Raw genomic sequence first — 22468 nt, 5'->3', positions numbered from 1 at the left:
GTGCCTTGCTTCATTGTTTTATGCCGGAGGACTGCTGGCAGTAAACACTTGGTGCAGAAGTCTCTCTGGTGTGATATCATGGTTTTCCATTCCCATGATGCTATGAATGGAGAAATCTCTCTGCAGATCAAAGTTTCCATTCACAGCTCACTGAAGTCACACTTCAGCGCGCTTCCAACTTTTTTCTCTGACAGATCCCAGCAGATATTGACACATCACCACATCTCTGCAAATAGCAGCACCCCTTATACAAATGTGGAGACATCCCTAGAATCCCCTGCACCTTCTACAAATATTATCTCATTGCCAACATTTCCAGCCTTCTGTCTACGCTATCAAAAAGCAATTATTGCTAACATTGCAGAAGACAATATTAGCATGTAGTGACAGAAATAATTTAACCTTAACAAAAGTGTTAAGGAAAGAATATAAAAATTCTTGCTTTCATGCTTTTGTGGTATATCTTGTCCCAGATAAGATGAATCTGATGATCTTGCAGAGATCAGAAGATTCAAGGATTCAATATTTTAAAACGATGTGAAAAGTGTTACTTAGATATTCTAAGTTATATTCTTTGTTGAGTGTTAAGTAGGATCTACACTCCACCATTTCTATTGATAGAGCCACATAAGGGAGAACTCCCCACAAAATGTCTGCTGCTGGCTGTCTCTGAATATAAAAACAGGTGACAGAGGTATTATAATAAATGTACACAGAATGCTGTTTTAATGAGTACCTTTTTGAAGGATTATGATCAAAGCTGATGGGTTGTGGCAAAGCAGATAATTAAACAGCGTGCGGAATACAATGGCAGGTGAATGACCTGCTGGTAACCCGGAACTCAGAATCACCCTGTTTTCACCTTCTGAGGTTTTGAGCAAAGGAGCGAGGATGAAGTTCAACATTTTAAGGCAGAGATAGACAGATTCTTGATTAGTACAGGTGTCAGAGATTATGGAGAGAAGGCAGGAGAATGGGGTTAGGAGGGAGAGATAGATCCGCCATGATTGAATGGCAGAGTAGACTTGATGGGCCGAATGGCCTAATTCTACTCCTTTCCCTTATGACATTATGACACTTATACTGGACCTTAGTGAGACTGCACCTGGAGTATTCTGAACAACTTTGGTCTTTGTACCCAAAAATCTTTTACACAGTGATTGGTAAGGCTCTGGGGTGTGTTATAGAGCAGAGGGATCTAGGAGTGCAGATACATAGTTTGTTGAACGTGGCATCACAGGTAGATAGGTTGGCCAAAAAGGCTTTTGGCACATTGACCTTCATATGTCATAGTATTGAGTAGAGAAGTTTGGAGTCAAGTTGCTGTAAGAAAATAACTGCAAATGCTGGTACAAATCGAAGGTATTTATTTCACAAAATGCTGGAGTAACTCAGCAGGTCAGACAGCATCTCAGGAGAGAAGCTGAAGTTGCTGTTCAGAGTCAAGTTGCTGTTATATAAGATGTTGGTGAGGCCGCATTTAGAATATTGTGTTTAGTTCAGAGCACCATGGTATAGGAAAGATGTTGTCAAGCTGGAAAGGGTTGGTCGGTGTCGACAAGAAGGCCTTGTTTCCACACTGTATGACTCTAAAGGAAGGTTTGACACAGTTATTCTTTGGATGGTCTGCCTGTCAGATGAGGAGAGATTGGGTCAACCAGCCTGTATGCACCAGAGGTTTGAAGAATGAGGGGAGTTCCAGATGAAATGCATGGCATTTTGACAGGGCTGGATGCAAAATAATCTCCTTGCATCCAACATGATTCTCCTTGCATCAGGCTGGATGCACAGATAATATTTTCCCGAGCTCTGGAGACAAAAAACACGGAATCACAGTCCTGGTCTCATGGGATTATACATTTGGAACAAGGTTGAGGAAAAATTTCAGAGAGGTGAACCTGTGGAATTCTCTACCAGTGAGGTCAAAATACAGGAAAAGTATAAGAAGATGATGAATTAATAGATACATTTCTGAACTAAAAAGACATCATGGGGTATGAGACTGAGAAAGAGGAATATATAGAATGGCAGAGTAGACTCAAAGGGCCACATGGACTTGCTCCAGTTTTTTCTATGTTTCTAAAATGATAGATTGAATTCTACATAAAGACCTGGTATCATCAAATGGAATATGATGAGATAAGGACACCACAGCATATTGATTGCATGCAGCAAAATGTCCCAGAGTGATCAGGTAACATGTCAAACTGAACCAGACGAGATTTGTGGAGTGTAATGCAAGTCTTGGTTAGTTAAGGAGATCTGAAGGAGCACTCCAAAGCAGAAGTGAGAAGTGAATCGGAGGGACTTGTGAGTAGAATGCTACAGCCTGGACATGGTCGTTGATGAAGGGGGAAAGGAAATTCTTCATGCACAAGAATTGGAGGAGTGCAGTATACTCGGAGAATTGTGAGGCTGCAGCAAGTTGCAGAGATGTTGGCCTGCTATTTGCTGGCGATAAAGCCTGTGACTTGGACCAGCCTTATCAATCTTACTTAACTTTGGATTGAGACCAACGATCCTCCCTGTGGTGCCATGGTCTTCTTGGCAAAATGCATGGAGAGACATGTTCCAGCCCAGCCTTGTATACGCAGGAGATGCCCGTGTTAAAGTCACAACCTCCAAAAACCCGTTTCTCAACCTGAAAGATAAAGCTGACATCTGAATTCCTTATTAAAGGATGCAGGAAAAAAAATCTCCTCGTGGAGTTCCACACGATTTATGACCATAGTATTTTGTGACCTACGTCATAAATCTTAATGCAGGCCATGTTACTCTGGTATTGCATCAAATACATTATTTTTTATCATATCCTGATGTCTCATGGAGGTTTGAATAAATACTTTTCTCAAGCTTCTGCTGGCTGTCATGGTAATAATTGCTGGACATGTTGTGAGATGATCCCACTCACTGCGTGGAGGCATTTGAACGTAAGGAAATCTAACTTGTTGTTGTACTGGGAACTAGGGTTGATGGTGAGTAGGCCTTGCTACAATTTAGTATACAGACAGCAGGGATTTGGGTAAACTAAAGAATGTGAAAGGGGACAGAGGCGAGGTTAAGTGGGAGTGTTTGAATAATCAAACAGAGAGCAAGGGCATGATAGAGGATAGCAACAAAAGGGTCTGCAGCATTAGTGAAGCCAATGATATCATAAGATCATACGTGAAACGAGCAGAATTACGCCATTCGGCCCATCAAGTCTACGCCATTCAATCATGGCTGATCTATCTCTCCCTCCTAACCCCATTCTCCTGCCTTCTCCCCATAACCTCTGACACCCGTACTAATCAAGAATCTATGTATCATAAGAAAATAACTGCAGATGCTGGTACAAATCGAAGGTATTTATTCACAAAATGCTGGAGTAACTCAGCAGGTCAGGCAGCATCTCAGTCTGAAGAAGGGTCTCGACCCGAAACGTCACCCATTCCTTCTCTCCCGAGATGCTGCCTGACCTGCTGAGTTACTCCAGCATTTTGTGAATAAATAAGAATCTATGTATCTATCTCTGCCTTAAATATATCCACTCCACAGCCTTCTGTGGCAAAGAATTCCACAGATTCACCACCCTCTGACTGAAGAAATTCCTCCTCATCTCCTTCCTACAAGATCATCCTTTAATTCTGAAGCTATGAATAGTCCTAGACTCTTCCTCTAGTGGAAACATCATCTCCATATCTACTATCCAAGCCTTTCACTATTCTGTACGTTTCAGTGAGGTCCTCCCTCATGCGACAGGTGCAATGGCAGTTCTGGTGATGGAAGGGTTATGGGGAAAGGAGCTCGGTTCAGAATCAGATAGGAGGCCATGTTTGCAAACATTCTGGTCCAGTTTGTTTACTTCACTGGAGATGAGAAAGGAACAAATGGATGGAGAATAGACGTTATGTCGAGTATGAAAGACAATGACTGTGGTCTTCTTAATATTTAACAGGAAGAAATATTTGCTCTTTCAAAACTAGATATTGGACAAGATATGGAACGAGTTGGAAGCCTAGGAGAGGGTTTAGTTTTCTTATCATCATGTGTACCGAGATGCAGTGAAAAACATTGTTTTTGCATGCTATCCAAAAAGATCAGATATGCCATACATGAACACGGTCAAGTCAAACTCGAGTACAGCATGGGTATAAAACAGATTTAAAAGAGTAGAGCGACTGTTTCTGATGATAGTAGATCCTTCTGTGGGAAGATCATGCAGAGTCACCATGCTCCAGTGGCATCTTGCTGAGAGGTAAGAGACGTGATGGGAAAGAAATCAGGTCAGCATCTCTGGAGAACCAGTTGTGTTTTTTGGATGTTGCCGCCCAGAGGATACCTACTGATGGAATACAGGAAAGGTATCTTTGGGGTAATCGAGTTTACTCCACTATTCAATTAGGTCAAGGGTAATCTGCATTTACCCTTTGGTACCCTGACCGTTTGTATTCCTTTTGTTTCTTACTATCCTTTATGTGCCTACGTGCCTCCTGATTTTCCTTCTGAATAGTGCAGCCATAATTCTGCTTCATTGTTCTTGATTCTCCCAGCAGTGGATATAAAAGCTCGGCACCCACTGTTTAAAATCGGATCACCTTCCGTCTTCTTTCGCAGAAATTACACAAAGATTTACACACGGAGCATCAGTAATACAGTCAGCATTCCACACTGGCTGGTGCAGGTTAGGGAGGGAATGGCTATTGTTTACAGCAGCAAATCTCACGGGAACAAAAGTGGAGAGAGTGAGCATAAAAATGGGGTTTACAAGCCATGTTTATCCAATCCAATGCTGATAAATTCCCTCTGTAATTGTCAAAATGGGATATGCCTCGTGTTTGTATAGGAGAGCTCGTACTAAGTCAGAGCACAGGGCCTTGGACAAATTCTCAGCGATTTTATATGCATGACGCACCAGCCCATTGAGGCTGTTAGGTATGAAAAATGACGTCAAACAGCATCCAGTTTCGTTTGCAATCACTTGCACACAATTTGACTGCAGATGCAAACAGCATACAAATGCTGCAGGTACAAACACAAGAAGGTCTTAACTAGTGGATTCAATCTTCACTGTTGGGTTACAATCAGAGAGTGTGAGGAGAGTATTTATATTCAAGTAGGTGCTTTTTTTTCTCCAAGAAAATTTTAAGGGAGAAAAGGTTGAGATTAAGCAATCCTGATCTCGCTCCTCACCTCTCCCCTCCCCCCCCCCCCCACCCCCCCAACATAACCCAACAATCTTTAGACTTTAGAGATACAGCATAGAAACAGGCCCTTCGGCCCACCGAGTCTTGCCGACTAACTATCACCCCGAAGACTGGCGCTATCCTAGACTAGGGACAATTAACAATTTTTTGTATCAAAGTCAATTAATCTACATGTACATCTTTGGCTTGTGGGAGGAAACCAGAGCACCTGGAAAAACCCCCCACGTGGTCACAGGGAGAATGTACAAACTCCGTGCAGACAGCACCCATAGTCAGGATTGAACCCGGGTCTCTGGTGTTGTAAGGCAGCAACTCTACCGCTGCTCCACCGTGCCGCCCCAACACAGAAGAAATATGAATGTATGGAATGCCTTAGGCCTTGAACATAATAAAGCACAATCTCCCAAAGATAATCAATGAATCAAGTTGAGGGGATTTAATTGTCATATGGACCTGGACCAGAAACAAGGAAGCTTTATAGGCTCACAATGAAGCTTTATAGGTTCATTAATGGATTAAAATTAAAAATAAATATATAATAAACAGTAAATGATCAGTTGCATTAGGTAAATCAGATCATAATAGTGCAAGTCAAAGTAAGTAGTGTAAACGTGGAAATACTAAGTTATTTGGTGCTGAGGTAGGGTTATTTGGATTGAAAGGTACAACATGGAAAAAGATCCTTCAGCCCACTAGGACCATTGTGAGGCAGCAACTCTACAAGCTGTAGTTAGAATAGGAACGAACTACAGATGCTGGTTTATACCCGTAGATAGACACTAAATGCTGGAGTAACTCAGCGGGACAGGCAGCATCTCTAGATAGAAGGAATGGGTGACATTTCGGGTTGAGACCCTTCTTCAGACTGGTTTGTGCAGTGTTTCAAGAGACTGAAGGTTGATGGAAAGAAGCTGTCCACTAACCTAGAGATAATGGGTCTCGGGCTCCTGAACCTGCCTTCTGATGGTAGTAGCGAGATGAGAGCATGGCCAGGGTGGTGTGGGTCTTTGATGATATGGAGTACAGGAAGGAAACAGAGAATTTAGTAATGTGGTTTCAGGACAACAACCTCTCCCTCAGCCTCAACAAGATGAAGATAGTTATTGAATTTAGGAAGTCTGGTGGAGTACATGCCTCAAACATGAATATATTACTTTTTTCTCTCACCCCTGGTCATAAATAAAAGAGAGAAGGTGAAGTCACAGAAAAGATCTCTGGAGATTTTGCCAGTCAGAATGTGTACTTTTTAATCCTGTCTTTTATCTCCTAAATCTCAATGAATTCCCATATCAAAATGAAAAGAGTTCTGCATGTTGTCCTTTTTATTAATAATCTCTTGCAGGATGCCTTTTAGAAGACCTTGTACGTAAAGTCCATAGACATGACACTATTAGTAACCGCCTAACAGAATTTAGCTAGATTAGTCATACATGACTTATTCTATACAAAATGGGACTGGCTCTTCTGATCAGCTCATGTTTGCTCACGTACTCAGTCAGGCCACCTCTAACGACACATTCTAGTAGCTTTTCCACAACACGCAGGCCTAAGCTTATCAGATTTTTCTCTTCCACCTGCCTCAAAAAATGTACTAACTTTAGTACATTTCTACATCAATGTTATAATTATGAAAAAAACATTTCCTATCTATTTCTCCTAATCTCTGAGGTGGAAAGTAAAAAGTGACTTGGAAAGGTACATGGATAGGAAAGGTTTAGTGATGTGGACCAAATGCAGGCAAAGGGGAAGAGCTTAGATGGGACATCTTGGTCAGTCTGAATGAGTTGGGCTGAAGGGTCTGTTTTCCTTGCTGTATGATTCTATGACTCTACTGCACATTTATCTGTCATAGAGTGATACAGTGTGGAAACAGGCCCAACTCGCCCACACCGTCCAATAACGTCCCAGCTACACTAGTCCCATTTGCCTGCGCTTTGTCCATATCCCTCCAAACCTGTCCTATCCATGTACCTGTCTAACTGTGGGATAGTCCCAGCCTCAACTATCTCCTCTGGCAGCTTGTTCCATACACCCATCACCCTTTGTGTGAAAAAATTACCCCTCAGATTCCTATTAAATCTTCTCCCCTTCACCATGAACCTATGTCCTCTGGTCCTCGATTCCCCTACTCTGGGCAAAAGACTCTGTGTATCTACCCGATCTATTCCTCTCATGATTTTGTATCCCTCTATAAGAGCTCCCTTCATCCTCCTGCGCTCCATGGAATAGAGACCCAGCCTACTCTCCCTCTCCCTATTGCTCACACTCTCTAGTCCTGGCACCATCCTTATAAATCTTTTCTGAACCCTTTCAAGCTTATCCTTGAAGAGTACAGCACAGGAATAGGCCTTTTGGCCCATAATGTCTGTGTCGAACATGATCATGAACACATTTCCTCTGCCTGTATGTGATCAATATCCTTCCATTCTATGCATTTCCATGTGCCTACCTAAAAGCCTCTTACATGCCACTATTATACCTGCCACCACCACCATTCCTGGCAGTGCATTCCAGGCACCATCCATTCTGTTCATATTTTTTAAAAACTTTGCCCCTCTCACCTTTGAGCCATGCCCTTTAGTCTTTGACTTTTCCACCCTGGGAAAAGATTCTGACTGTCCACCCTGTCTGTGCCTCTCATAATGTTATGTATTTCATTCAGGTCTCCCCTCAGCCTCCATTGCTCCAGGGAAAGCAATCCGACCTCTCCTTATAGCTAATACCCTCTATTCCAGGCAGCTTTCTGTTAAACTTATTCTGCACCCAATCAAATCCTCCACATCCTGTCTGTAATGAGGCAACCAGAACTGCACAATACCCCAAATGTGGCCAAACTAAATTCTTATAAAGCTACAACATGAATTTCTGAGTTTCATTATTTTCTCCTTCCTCCTGCCTGAAGTTCTTCGTTGTGATTTAGTAGATCCTTTATCGTGAAATGTTAAGAGCTGCGTGCCTGGAATTTTTTTTGCATCAATTTCTTCATGATGCACCCATTGCCACCAAGGATAGCATTAATTGCCCCTTTCAAATCACCCTCGAAACAGTACTTGGTTTAATGTGGAAGGCAAGATGGATCACCCAATCAAGAGTTTCCAGTTTAAAATTATTGCAAATGCTTGCCTTTTGTACTCGCATGTTGCCTCCTGTAGTCCTGCCTGGATGTGGCAGGATTGCAGAACGTGGCAGGAAGAGATGGGAGCAGAATTAGGCCATTCGGCCCATCAAATCTACTCTGCTATTCAATCATGGCTGATCTATCTCTCCCTCTTAACCCCATTCTCCTGCCTTCTCCCCATAACTTCTGACACCCGATCAGTCTTTGACTCTTTGATCAGTTGAGTGGCTGTTGGGTTGCTTAGCTCTGTCTATGCCGTATAGCTTATCATGCAAGTAGTCCTGCATTGCAGCTTTTATCAGGTTGGCACCTCATTTTTAGGTATTGGGTACTGCTAGGAAAGCTACTGCTTCACGGTGACAGAGACCCAGGTTCAGTCTTGACTGTGTGGAGTTTGCACATTTTCTCCATTCCTCCAGGTGCACTGGTTTCCTCCCAATCCGGCCTTGGTGAATAGCCTGGCTCGGTAATGTATTTTTCTTTGACTATGACTCAGTGGACCAGAGTTGATCACCTGGCTGGATTGCAAGAGAGAATGAGGGATATCCCAGACTTCATGATCACAGATTATGATGGTGTAATTTGTTGCTGCAAATGTCCATAACACCTTATGGGTTCTGTCAGTTTCATTTTGAATCTATCCCATTTTGCATGATGATTGTGCCTTATAGGATGGAGAGTATCCTTATGAACAGACAGACTGTGCAGTAGTCACTTCTACCAATGTTGGTGTGGACATATGTATCTGAATTTGTAGATTGGTGAGAACGAGGTCAATTATGTTTAGTTTATTGTCACGTGTACTGAGGTACACTGAAAAGCTTTTTTGTTGTGTGCTATCCAGACAATGGAAATACTATAAAGATTACAATCTAGCTGTCCATAGTGTACACATACAGGACAAAGGGAATAACGTTTAGTGCAAGATAAAATCCAGGAAAGTGTGTTTAAGGATCGTCCAAGGGTTTCCAATGAGGTAGATGGGAGGTCAGGACCGCTTACTAGTTGGTGATAGGATGGTTCAGTTCAGTTTACTCCACATCACTTCTTACTGCAGACCAATGTGGCAGCCACACCCTTCTGGACTCCGCCAACACAGGCATAGTTAATGCTATCACTTTCATAGGAAGAGCATCCCTATGTCTGACATTTCACATTGTGGCAGTTGTGCTGTAAATCTAAGTGTGCATATAATTAAGCAGTTGCTGTGAAGATCTCCAGATTCATAAACTTGGTGATTTAGGGGAAAAGTGTGTTGTATCTCAATTTGTTTGTCCTTCGTGAATTCTTCTTACTGATCTAAAAGGTAAAATATTTTCACAATGATGTAAGGAATTCTTATGCTCAGCACAATTCATGGTGTCACCCAAGTGGTATTCACCACCATGAATAAGGATAAATGACAGTAAGGCAAAGTCAATTAACAAAATGAAGTAGGGTGTAACTAGAAATGGAAAAATATTCCCCAAAGTCCAACAATATTTATTAGTAAAAGATTAGGTCAGTGTGAGGGTTTCCATCCAGATACTCATGGAACTTCTGCATGCTCACCGTCTTCTGCCAAACTGCTACTTCCACTCCACTAACAGAAGTATGCCACATTCACAAGGAAATCTGGAGTGCATGACTAAAGTCATGAACATGGTGTCCTTTTGGTAAGTGATAAAATGGTAAAACGAGAGGAAGCCATACTTCTGTATTACCGTACTCAGCTTACATTATAGTTCTGCTTGTGTAATGATGCAACGTTATAATGTGAAATGCATGTTAACAATATTTTGAAATCTAACTGTTCCATTTGATTGCCACTTTTGTTTGCTACTCTATAAAATCAAAGCAGAGCAGAACTTTGTCTCTTCCCAGAAAGATGAAAGTTGTGTTCAGATCTCCAAGAGTAGGGTTTCCAGAGTTGTGTCTCAAAATGGTTTCTCGTCAGACTTTGCATACTTATTATCAAAGTTTGAAATGTTTCTCAAGTGTTTTATTTGAGTATTCTAATTTTTACTACTTTTAAGATTAGTTTTAACATATCTCAAAAATGTCCTCATTTTTCTCAACCAAGAACAAAAACTGATCAGCAAGTGCCAAGGTGCATGTTAACATCTTGATTTATCAGCATCACCTTGTAACAATAAATAGCTAGATAGGTACAAAATGCTGGAGTTACTCAGCGGGCCAAGCAGCATTTCTGGAGAAAAGGAATAGGTGACATTTCAGGTTGAGACCCTTCTTCAGACTAAGACTGAGAAGGGCCTTGGCCCGAAACTTCAGCTACTCCTTTTCTCCAGAAATGCTGCCTGGACCGCTGAGATACTCCAGGACTCTGCCAGTTGTAACATGGGCAACTGCTGCCGCCTTAGAACATAAAGCCAACTCTCTCCGTGGCCTGCATGGTCATTAAATGTTCATCAGTAGCAGAAAGCCTGGCCACAGTCGACTCTTTCATTGATTTATGGTCTGTGGGTATCACTGGCAAGGTTAGTATGTATTGTGCATCCTTAATTGCCATTGAGATGTTGGTCACAAGCTGCCTTCTTGAAGCACAACAGAATTATGATGAAGTACTTCGACAGTACTGTTAGCAGAGAATTCTAGTATTCGTATTTAAGGACTTAAGGAATGGTGATATTGATCTGAAGGTATCTTGGAAATAGCAGGGACATTCACCATGGATTTGCTAAAGGAAGATCATGTGTGATAATATGATTGAATTATTTGAGGAGATCACTCTGTTGATCATGTGTTTTAATAATTAGCCACTGATTTTCTCGCTGGGGACTAAATAAGGAAGTAACGCTCACAAGAAAGAAAATTACATATGGTCTTTTTAAACACTGCTTTTTCTCATTTTTAATTTTTGTTTGAAAAAAAATCACTGATTTTACTTTCCTCTTGACTTTTGTCACCAAAACCAAAATCAACAAGGTTTACAAAATGTAAGATAAAATGGAAATTTTAAATAAATGTCATGAATTTTGAGATTATTAAGCTGTTTTCAAACATTTTCTCTCCAACTTTTTAGGTCCATTACTCGTGCATACTACAGGAATTCAGTGGGAGGACTTCTGTTATTTGATATTACCAACCGTAGATCCTTCCAAAATGTCCACGAGTGGTTGGAAGAGGCCAAAGTTCATGTCCAGCCATTCCAGATCGTCTTTGTGCTAGTCGGCCATAAATGTGACCTAGCATCTCAGCGGCAAGTCTCCAAGGAAGAGGCAGAAAAGCTCGCTGCTGCTTACCGGATGAAATACATTGAGACATCTGCAAGAGATTCCATCAACGTTGAACAGGCCTTCACTGACCTGACGAGGGATATTTATGAACTTGTGAGGAGGGGCGACATTGTGATGCAAGAGGGTTGGGAAGGAGTGAAGAGTGGTTTTGTTCCAAATGTGGTCCACTCATCAGAGGAAGCTGTCAAATCAGGCAGAAGATGCCTCTGCTAATTAAAGAGTGGAAGCATTTAAATTGGATAAGTTCCTTCGCACGTAGAGACTGTACCAAATAAATACTGTTGGCCTTTTTAAGTTTGTATTGCAAATAATTCACTATTTCCACACAGTGGACATCTTGATCTATAAATTATGGGGCAGTCCTGAGCAGTCAGTTACCCTATTCTGCAAATGATGATGAAGATTTTCCAAGAGGGGCGATTATCCCTCTGCCTGCAAACTGACAACCTAACCCTGACCTTTGTACCACTGGGATGGGGTTCCCCATTTTAAGTTTGAAAGTTGCAATAAAGTACCTGCATATGGATTAGACCAATATCTACATCTTACTCTAAAAGAGGAAAGGAAGGCAGTTGAAGAACCTGCATCACTACATTGATTTGATCACCCAGTGCATATTCCTGGTACAGGTGAAGATCTGCAATGTAGCCTACCAATTCCCAATCAGTCACCCATGACTTAATTAGAGAAGATCCCAGTAGTAAAGACACAAAATTTAGGAATTTATTCTGCCCAAGACCTACTTAAAGTTGAGATTATTTTGTGTGTAGAAAAATGTTGTTCTTAGATTGCAGCTTCATGAACTTGTTTCTTTGGGCCTGGACATCATCATTGACCCCAATTTTGCCCATGGGCTCCTCCAACAAGATTCATTGGGCAGTAAATGATGAACTGCCATTTTCCCCTGAATAATCAGGAGACACGAAAACCAATGGTGTTATCTCAAATGCCACTGATCTTACACAGAATGGATCCTTCATGGTCAATATGGCTCATGAAGCATTATTTATAATTTCATCAAAGAATTCTCTATAATAGTGGGGTAGAGAGAAAAGGGGGAAACAAAAAAATTAAGATCAATAACATTTAATGTGAGTGAATAGTGAACATTTTGGAACTGCAAAATTAACAAGGCCTTTCCTAGCCTATGTGTAGTGACTGTACAAACAGATAAAGAGGTATTTGTAAATCAGTAAGTTGACTATATGCTGTATATGATAGATCAGTGCTATTGAATGATTCATTACCTTGCTGAATAAATGGTTAATCCATCTAGTCATTACTCTGGTGAATAAACCAGACCTACATTGAAATAACCAAAAAGTGAGTTTAATGAATAAAGAAACTCAAAAGTTAGTTAGTAACATATCCCGTTGTGTAAAAAGAAGCCACACACAGTACAGCAAAAAAAAAAGAACCTTCATCTGAATGAATTCATCTTGGATCATTACAATTGCATTATAAGATGATTCCAGGCTGAGAAATAGGGAGAACTAGAAAGTACATTTAGATATTAGGAAAGTAGTTAGGAGCTTTGTACAGTGGCACTGCAAAAACCTTTAGGTTCGTCAATAAACAGGAATTCTACCGAATGGGTAACTGCTGAAGAAGGCAAGTATGCATAATTCTGGATGAGAAAAATGCAATACAGTTCCACCCAAACTGCATGACTTAGATGTCGATTCTTCATCCATTGAGCAAACAAGGGCTTTAATGCAATTTCACAGCAAGTGCTTGGACTGTAATGCTTCTAGGAATTGATATAAATATCACCGAAAATTACATTTCTCAAGATTTTGAATTGTTTTTAATCTATTGCCGCTTTTAATATAATTTATTGCCACAGACGTTTCTGAATTTACTGAACCAGAGATCCTAACAATGTACGTTTCCTGTTTCTTGCATGTTTGATTTTCAGGAACTGCAGATGTTGTTTTATATCGGAGATTGACACAGTGCAGTAGCAACTCAGCGGGTCAGGCAGTTTCTCTGGAGAAAAGGAATAGGTCTCATTTTGGGTCGGAACACTTCTGCAGACTCATGCCCGAGACTGAAGAAGAGCTCCGACCTGAAACATCGCCTGTTCCTTTTCTTCAGAGATGCTGCCTGACCCACGGAGTTGCTCCAGCACTTTTGATTTTCTGTTGCTTATTTGACACAAGTGCCAGAAATCAAAATCAGCCCTAGTTTTTACTGCACCAAATGCATCAGATGGATCAGTAACACAAAATATATGCAGAGAGAAGTCTCCCTTGTCCATTCAAAAAACAAATTGGTTTCACAAAACTCCTTGTCAGACATCAGAACATACCAAAACACTATTTGAGTCTGTGTCTGGAACTCAGTCTGAAGAAAGGACTTGACCTGAAACGTCACCCATTCCTTCTCTCCAGAGATGCTGCCTGTCCCCGCTTGAATGAAAGGCATGCAAAAGGACAAATTAAGTTCAGCAAAGTATTGTAGAACAACATGAAGAAGGGTCTTGACCAAAATGTTTATTTTCCCCAGAGATGCTGCCTGACCTGCTGAGTTACTCCAGCATTTTGTGCCTATTTTCGGTTTAAACCAGTGTCTGGAGTTCCTTCCGACACCTACCAAAACACTTGACAATCATTCTGTTATTTAGAAAAAAAGCCTCTGATGCGCAGGGAAATAAAATTGCCATTTTTTGCAGAATAGGTTCCCCAAACTACAAAATAAATAAATACAGGCGCCCAGGCCGTTACAACCATTTGGGTTTCAGAAATACATCCTTACAGAGAATTCGGAAATCACTGGCTAGAAATTTGACAAATTGAATAAATTTTCACTTATGGAATGTGACAAAACCAGTAAACACGATTTTTTTTTAGCGTTTCTTAAAATCTAGGAATGCTCCCCCCCACTCCAATAATATGGGGATCATTTTGTAAATATTCAATCTAATTTTAATGAAGGAATTATGAAGGCTTGGATATGTGGAATGTTTCCATCTCTGTTCTTCAAACTTAAATGATCTATTATGATGATGTAGCATTATAGACAGATATACCTTTCACAGGTGACTTATTTTCAAAATACAGAAATTAGTACCAATTTCATGGTGGGAATGGATCATACTTATCTTTTCCTGAGACGGTGGTATTTAAATTTTGAACATTCTAAATATATTTGCATGAAAAGTTACAGATATGGTGGTGAAAAAGGCTTTTGGTACATTGGCCTTCATCAGTTAGGGTATTGAATATAGGTTGGATGTTAGCTACAGTTGTACAAGACATTGGTGAGGCCACATTTGGAGTAATGTGTTCAGTTTTGGTCATCATGCTACAGGAAGGATTTGAGCTGTAAAGAGAATAAAGAGGATTTACGAGGATGTTGCCAGGACTAGAGGGGCTGAGATAATAGACAATAGGTGCAGGAGTAGGCCATTCGGCCCTTCGAGCCAGCACCGCCATTCAATGTGATCATGGCTGACCATTCTCAATCAGTACCCCGTTCCTGCCCTCTCCCCATACCCCCTGACTCCGCTATCCTTAAGAGCTCTATCTAGCTCTCTCTTGAATGCATTCAGAGAATTGGCCTCCACTGCCTTCTGAGGCAGAGAATTCCACAGATTCACAACTCTCTGACTGAAAAAGTTTGTCCTCATCTCCGTTCTAAATGACCTACCCCTTATTCTTAAACTGTGGCCCCTGGTTCTGAGTATTTTACCTAAGGTAGGGAAATCAGAAACCAGAGCACATAAGTTTAAAATGAGAGGGGTAACATTTAATAGGAACCTGAGAGGCAAATTTTTCACTCAGAGAGTGGTAAGTATATGGAACGAGCTGCTGTAGGAGGTAGTGAGGCATATAAAAGACACTTGAACAGGTACAAGGATAGGAAAGGATATGGGCCAAATGCGGGCAAATAGATGGGCCATCTTGGTCAGCTTGGAAAAGTTGGGCCAAAGGGCCTTTTCCATGCTGTATGACTTTATGACTCTAAAAGCACTTGTTAATGTGTCCTATAATTTCCATTATACTATGCATGCGAGCTAAGTTAAGATATCCTAGCAGGGTGCAACTCTGAGCCTGGGGAAATTTAATTGATAGATACATTGACATCCTAAACAGTACTCCCCTGAAGATTCAGCCACGGTAATGTCCGTAGTTAAGCTGCAAATCACAACTTCTGAAACAGAAACGTGGTTACTTCTACTGAGCAAAGTTATCAGTACTATAAAAAGTGGATCAGAGAATCCTAGAAGTTTAGAGGGAGGCTGTTTGATACATTTAGTCCATGACTGCCAAAAAATTATATTCAGAAAATGGAAATGCTTTCCATTTCTTTGTCCGTGGTCATGTAAGTTATGGTACATTAAATGTTTATCCAAGCATTATTTAAATGTGAAGAGTTTCTGCCTTTAACATTATTGCAAGCAGTGAGTTAGAAACCACTATCCCTCGGGGGAGAAAAAAAATCCTCAATTCCACTCAAAACCTTGCAACGGTTACTTTGCTTCTTGGTTCTTGACCTTTCCGCTAAGGGAAATTGGCCTTTTTTGTCTAATCAATCTTATGATTTTATGTAGGTAGACACAAAATGCTGGAGTAACTCAGCAGGCCAGACAGCAACTCTGGAGAGAAGGAATGGGTAACGTTTCGGGTCAAGACCCTTCAGGCTGATGTCAGGGGAGTGGGCGGTATATAGATAAGGAAGTGTATAGGTTAGGAATGTAAGGTGTGAAAACAAGACTACGGGAATGAAGTTCAAGGAAAATGTGGAATAGATCATTGTTAGTTGGGAGAAGGTAACAAAGCAAACAGATAAAATGTACTCGGAGACAGACTGGTCGGAGAACTGGGAAGGGGGAGGGGATGGAGGGAGGAAAAGCAAGGGCTACTTGAAGTATTTACATGCTGTCCATTTAGATCAGTTAATACTAAATGTGAATTTAATCAAGCCAAACGCAAGTACATAAAGTAGAGCTAAGAGAAAGATACAAAATGCAGAACATAGTTCTCAATTTTGCAGTTTAACAGATTCAGAGAAAACATCCCTTCATCCAGAATGAGGAAAGCAATGGCAATAAGGTAACAATGACAGAGAACCACTCCTTTGTGGTATTTAACTTTTATGATGCTAGTTATTCAAATGTTATACTGATTTCTGTCATCTGTGGCATTTGTAAAAGTTAATATATAATGGTTTAAAATTCTGGAAGACTTGCTCAGTTCTTGTAAATGAATAAGCAAGATGTTTTTCCTGTAAATGAATAAGCAAGATGTTTTATGTATTTCAGTTAAATCTTTGCTCAGCCAATTAATTCTGTTCCAAAGAAAATAATCTTAACCTAGGAATAGATAGGGTAGATGCAAAGGAATAAATAAGGTAGATGCACAGTTTTTCACCCAGAGTAAGGGAATCAAGAACCAGAGGACATAAGTTAAAGGTGAGAGGGCAAAAATTTAATAGGAACGCGAGGGTCAACTTTTTCTTACAGAGGGTAGTGGGTATATGGAACGAGCTGCTGGAGTAGGTGGTAGAGACAGGTACTATAGCAATATTTAAAAGATATTTGGACAGGTACATAAATAGGAAAGATTGATAGGGATATGGGCCAAACGAGGGCAGGTGGGACTTGTGTAGATAGAGCATCTTTTCCGGCATAGGCAAGTTGGACCGAAGAGCCTGTTTCTATGCTGTATGACTCTGACTAGCCAATCTCGCAACTCAATGTTTCTCATAGTGTAACCCTTGAAGGATATCTTCAATTTACGTCATATTAGAGTAATGGAAGCAGTTAGACACTTTAATAGAGATGCTCCACAAGAAATTTTATTTACAATATCTCAAAAATTAAATATCAATTCTGGGGTAAATAAAGTATTATCTATTCCTATTATTTAATTTTAACACTCATATCCATGCTTTCAAAGTAGACATGCTAAACTCTTGTCAAAGAGAGAACTTCTTCAAAGTAGACATCTTCAGTCTGAAGAAGGGTCTCGACCCGAAACGTCACCCATTCCTTCTCCTGAGATGCTGCCCGGCCCGCTGAGTTACTCCAGCATTTTGTGTCCACCTCCATGCTTTCAAAAATAAGTCACCATTGTGAAAAGTTGCTAATTAATTTTTTTTATCCTATAAGCCTCAGGAACCAATTATTTTTTATTGCTTTCGCTCACCTGCCTCTTTCACCCATCAATTACAAGCTTTAATGCTAAGTGAAAGGCATAAGGATGAAGCTAAAAGGATGAATGCTCCATCTATACTAGTCCCACCTGCACACATTTGGTCCATATCCCCATTAACTTTTCCTATCTGAATGTCACTTAAATATTGCTATAATACCTGTCTCAACTACATACTCTGGCAGCTCATTCCATGTACCCACCACCCTCTGTGGGAAAAAAAGCAATGTTTAGTCCTGAAGCTTCAAAGCCAGGGATGGCATACGATAACTACTTGTGGATGGCAATAGGTTTATATTAATGTGCACGTCACGAAGTGTAGATGGTAGTACAATAAACTATGAGTGGAGGCCACAGATAAGTAAATGAAGAGATTGTCATAGTCATATAGTGTCATAGTCATACTTCATGGAAACAGGCCCTTCGTATCATCTTGACCACACCAACCAATACACTCGTCCCATCTGCCTGCGTTTGACTTATATCCCTCTAAACCTGTCCTATCCTATCCATTGTGGAGGAAGCTTACTCAAAACTGGAGTAGACAATAGGATTTTTCAAATCCATAATCACTGCTTAGACTTTTACATCATGAGTATAGAAGTAGGGAGGTCATGTTGCAGTTGTATAAGACGTTGGTGAGACCGCATTTAGAATATTATATTCAGTTCTGCGCACCATGTTGGAGGAAAGATATTGTCAAGCTTGAAAGGGTTCAGAGAAGATTTATGAGGATGTTGCCAGGACTAGAGGGTCTGAGCTATAGGGAGAGGTTAAGTAGGCTGGGTCTCTATTCCTTAGAGCGCAGGAGAATGAGGGGTGATCTTATAGAGGTGTATAAAATCATATAGGAATAGATCGGGTAGATGCACAGAATCTCTTGCCCAGAGTAGGGGAATCAAAGACCAGAGGACATAGGTTCAATGTGAAGGGGAAAAGATTTAATAGGAATACGAGGGGTAGCTTTTTCACACAAAGGGTGGTGGATGTTTGGAACAAGCTGCCAGAGGAGGTAGTTGAGGCTGGAATAATCCCAACATTTAAGAAACAGACAGGTACATGTATAGCACAGGTTTGGAGGGATATGGACCAAGTGTAGCTGGGACGTGTTGGCCGGAGTGGGCAAATTGGGCCGAAGGACCTGTTTCCAAACTGTATCACTCTGACCTGATTTTATGTTTTGTTTGTATCTGATTAGAATATATGATCAATTAGAACACTGGGAATAATCTTGCTAAAAGGAAAATTCACAAAAGTGAGAGTATATTAATAATAGAATCAAAATTGTCATGTACAATTATCCAACATTATATAGAGAAAATATTTGTGATGAGAAAGCAATGTTGGTGTTTCTGTAATGCATTCATTGCTAAGTTCTCGGTATGTTGTTGCTTGAAGAAATGCAACTTGATCTAGTGGCAGCACAGAGCAAGTAGATAACTAAATAAGGGAAACATTTAGGATCACAGCAAAAACACATCAATGAATAGATATGAAGATGACAAGGACACTGACTGGGGAAGATCCATCTACTGTATAGATTAAAAGGGAAACACAAGGAATTGCAGATGCTGTTTTATCAACAAAAAAAACACAAAGTGTTAGAGTAACTCAGCAGGTCAGGCAGCATCTGATGAACAGCCCTGACCTGAAAGGTTACCTTTCCACGTACTCCAGAGGTGCTGCCTGACCTGCTGAGTTACTGCAGCATTTTGTGGGGTTTTGTAGGTCTAAAAGGGCTAACCCATAATGAATGGAAAGAATTTGGCAAATAGGATTGCAAACCAGGAAAAAGGGTTAATCTTCATTGACTCTGACAAAATCTTGATCCTGCAATCAAATCACTCATGGTATTGTCGCCCACTTCCCCTGCCCATGTTTGTAATGTGCTCTAACCCAACAAACCAAGATCTCAGTATTGTTCCAGTTCCAATTTCTTGTTTAGTGTTTAGATGGTGTGTGGAAACACACTCTTCGGACCACCGAGTCCACGCCGACAAACGATCATCCATACACTTTTTCTATCCCACACACTAGGGACAATTTACAGAAACAAATTAACCGATAAATCCACAAGTGTTTGGAATGTGGGAGGAAACCAGAGCACATGGAGAAAACCCACGTGGTCACAGGGAGGACATACCAACTCTGTACAGACAGCACCTGTAGTCAGGATCAAAATCATGTCTCTGGCACTATAAGGCATCAACGCTACCGCTGTGCCACCGTGCCGCCCGATTTACTCTCCTACTTTTCATCAGACATTGGCAGTCATGCTTCAACAATCCAGATCCCGAGCTGCACATTTTCCTCTCTAAACCTCTCTGTTGTTTTAAACTAGGCAACTTTTAATCATCTACTATCTGCGATTAGTGATATACAGTAGTGTGAAAATGATCAATTATGACCAATGAAAGTTGCTGTTGCAGTGTTAGAAATCCAGATAAGCTACAATATGGCACAAAGAATTGCTGAAGAATGGTCCCAACCCAAAACATTGCCTATCATTCCCTTCACAAATGCTGCTTGACCCGCTGAGTTACAACAGCACTGTGTTTTGTAAAATACGACGACTTTCCGTCAAGACTCTCATTGTTCAAGTTACAGACAAAGGGTTGTGTTTTCATCTCCCAAATTACAGCACTGCTTCACTCTAATGAACAAACAAATCTAAAGAGTAAGATCTGTGAAACCTGCATCTCATCACATGCCGTGCAGTCACACTGAATGTTAACCATGTTAAATCAATATATTCACCACTTTTCTGAATAGCTCAAAATGACTATTTATGCCATAAACAGTTTTTAACGGTTAAAAGAAGCAAGCTGTAAAATAGTACCTATGGGCTTTGGAACATAGGTATATTTCAAATATTCCGAGGTAATTGCCTTCATATATTCAAACTTTTATTCCCCTCTTCTCCATACATAGTTAAAAATAATTTTCTATCCTCTTCATTACCAAATGAAAAATTCCAATGCCACCATTTGTTAATATCAAGCTGACTAACCTTCTAAATTGTTCTGCAGATAGCAAATGAGATGAGTCCAGCATGGAAATTCCAGTTACCCATGAGAATTGATTTTGTTCCATCACTCTATGTTCTTCCATCTTCCTTGTTCTTTGCACATCATTGTGGTGCGTTACCACATCTTTTAGTTTTAGAGATACAGCGCAGAAACAGGCTCTTCGGCCCACCGCATCTTCGGCCGCATCGATCCCCGCCATTAACACTATCCTACATACACTAGGGGCAATTTACACTTATACCAAGCCAATTAACCTACATACCTCTAGGTCTTTGGAGTGTGGGAGGAAACCGAAGATCTGAGAAAACCCACGTAGGTCACGGGGAGAACGTACAAACTGTACAGACAGCATCCATAGTCGAGATCGAACCAGAGTCTACCACTACGCCACTTTGCCTACACTAAGGGGATAGCCCGACTCAAAGATCATTATGGGACCGAGAGAAGGAATTAAAATAGTTAGCAACTGGAAAATCTAGCAGGCCTTGGCAGCTAGAGTGCAAGTGTTTGGAGAAACAGTCATCTAGTCCATGCTTGCTCTTGCCAATGTAAAGGATGCCACATTGGTAGCACCAAATGCAGTAGACATGGCGCGGGTGTACTTGACTAATTTGGAAAGGCTTCTGGGGTATCTGGATGCAAGTGCGAGAGGTATAGGGACAGTTGTTACGTCTCCTGCAGTTGCATGGGAAAGTACCTTAGGAGTGGTCGGATTGATTGGGGAGGGATGAGCGAACCATAGAGTTTGATTGAACGAGCATGGAAACAGCCCCTTCGGCCCACCGGGTCCTGCTGACTGCCAATCACTCGTTCGCACTAGTCTATGTTATGCCACTTCTGCATCCACTACCTACACACTACAGGCCATTTACAGTAGTCAATTAACCTACATCTTTGGGAAACCAGATCACCCAGAGGAAACCCACATGGTCTGCATGGAGAATGTTCAAACTCCATGCAGACCACACCCGAGATCAGGATTGAACCCGGGTCTTTGGCACAATGAGGCAGCAGCTCTTACAGCTGTGCCACTGTGGTGGAGGTAGTGGTCTCTACTAAAGGGGCGGGGAGAATGGGAAGATATGACTGGTGGTGGGATCACGTTGAAGGTGTCGGAAATATGGGATAATGATGCATTGTATGTGGAAGGTGGTGGTGTGAAAGGTGAAGACTAGGGGAACTCTATCCTTGGTCAGTCTGAAGGAAGAGGGAGCGAGAGCAGAACTGCTCAACACTGAGAAAACATGGGTGAGGGTTCCATCCAGACCAGCATGGGGAAAATCATGCTCACTCAAGTCATGCTCATCTTAAATATCCTAGAGTGGAAAGCATCATCTGGGGAGCAGATGTGGCAGAGATGGAGAAATTGAGAGTAAAAGATGACATTTGTGCAAGAGGAAGGGTGGGAGGAGGTGTAATCAACGTTACTGTGAAAGTCAATAGGTTTGCAGTAGATATCAGTACATAGTCTGTCCCCTGTGATGGAGACAGAAGGATCAAGAAAGGGGAGAGAGGTGTCAGAGATAGTCCAAGTGAATTTGAGGGCAGGGTGGAAGTTAGAGAAATCTTGTAGTTCAGAGCTGTGACTTTCCTCACCACCTGATCTATGCCAAAATGACCTAGGAATGTTTAATCCATTCACCGAGTGTTTGAAATGGAAAATGCTGTTCTTACCCACCTCTGATTGTCTTCCTTTTTGAACTGACAGTTAAATACTACAGGAGCACTTATTTTGTTCAGC

General features: G+C 41.1%; 1 protein-coding gene across 1 annotated transcript in view; it reads left to right on the top strand.

Moving 5' to 3' along the window:
• Positions 1 to 12815, top strand: part of LOC144600658 (ras-related protein Rab-39B) — a 14749-nt gene extending 1934 nt beyond the window's left edge. Inside the window, exon 2 of the mRNA XM_078412509.1 lies at positions 11327 to 12815. Within this exon, the coding sequence (XP_078268635.1) occupies positions 11327 to 11753 (427 nt within the window). The 3' untranslated portion in view covers positions 11754 to 12815. The remainder of the gene's footprint in view (positions 1 to 11326) is intronic.
• The last annotated feature ends 9653 nt before the right edge of the window (positions 12816 to 22468 follow it).

This window comes from Rhinoraja longicauda, chromosome 15 (assembly GCF_053455715.1).
Source record: "Rhinoraja longicauda isolate Sanriku21f chromosome 15, sRhiLon1.1, whole genome shotgun sequence".
In the NCBI taxonomy this organism is placed as follows: domain Eukaryota; kingdom Metazoa; phylum Chordata; class Chondrichthyes; order Rajiformes; family Arhynchobatidae; genus Rhinoraja; species Rhinoraja longicauda.
Note: the sequence above shows the minus strand (reverse complement) of the source record. Positions and strands in the feature narration are given on the sequence as shown.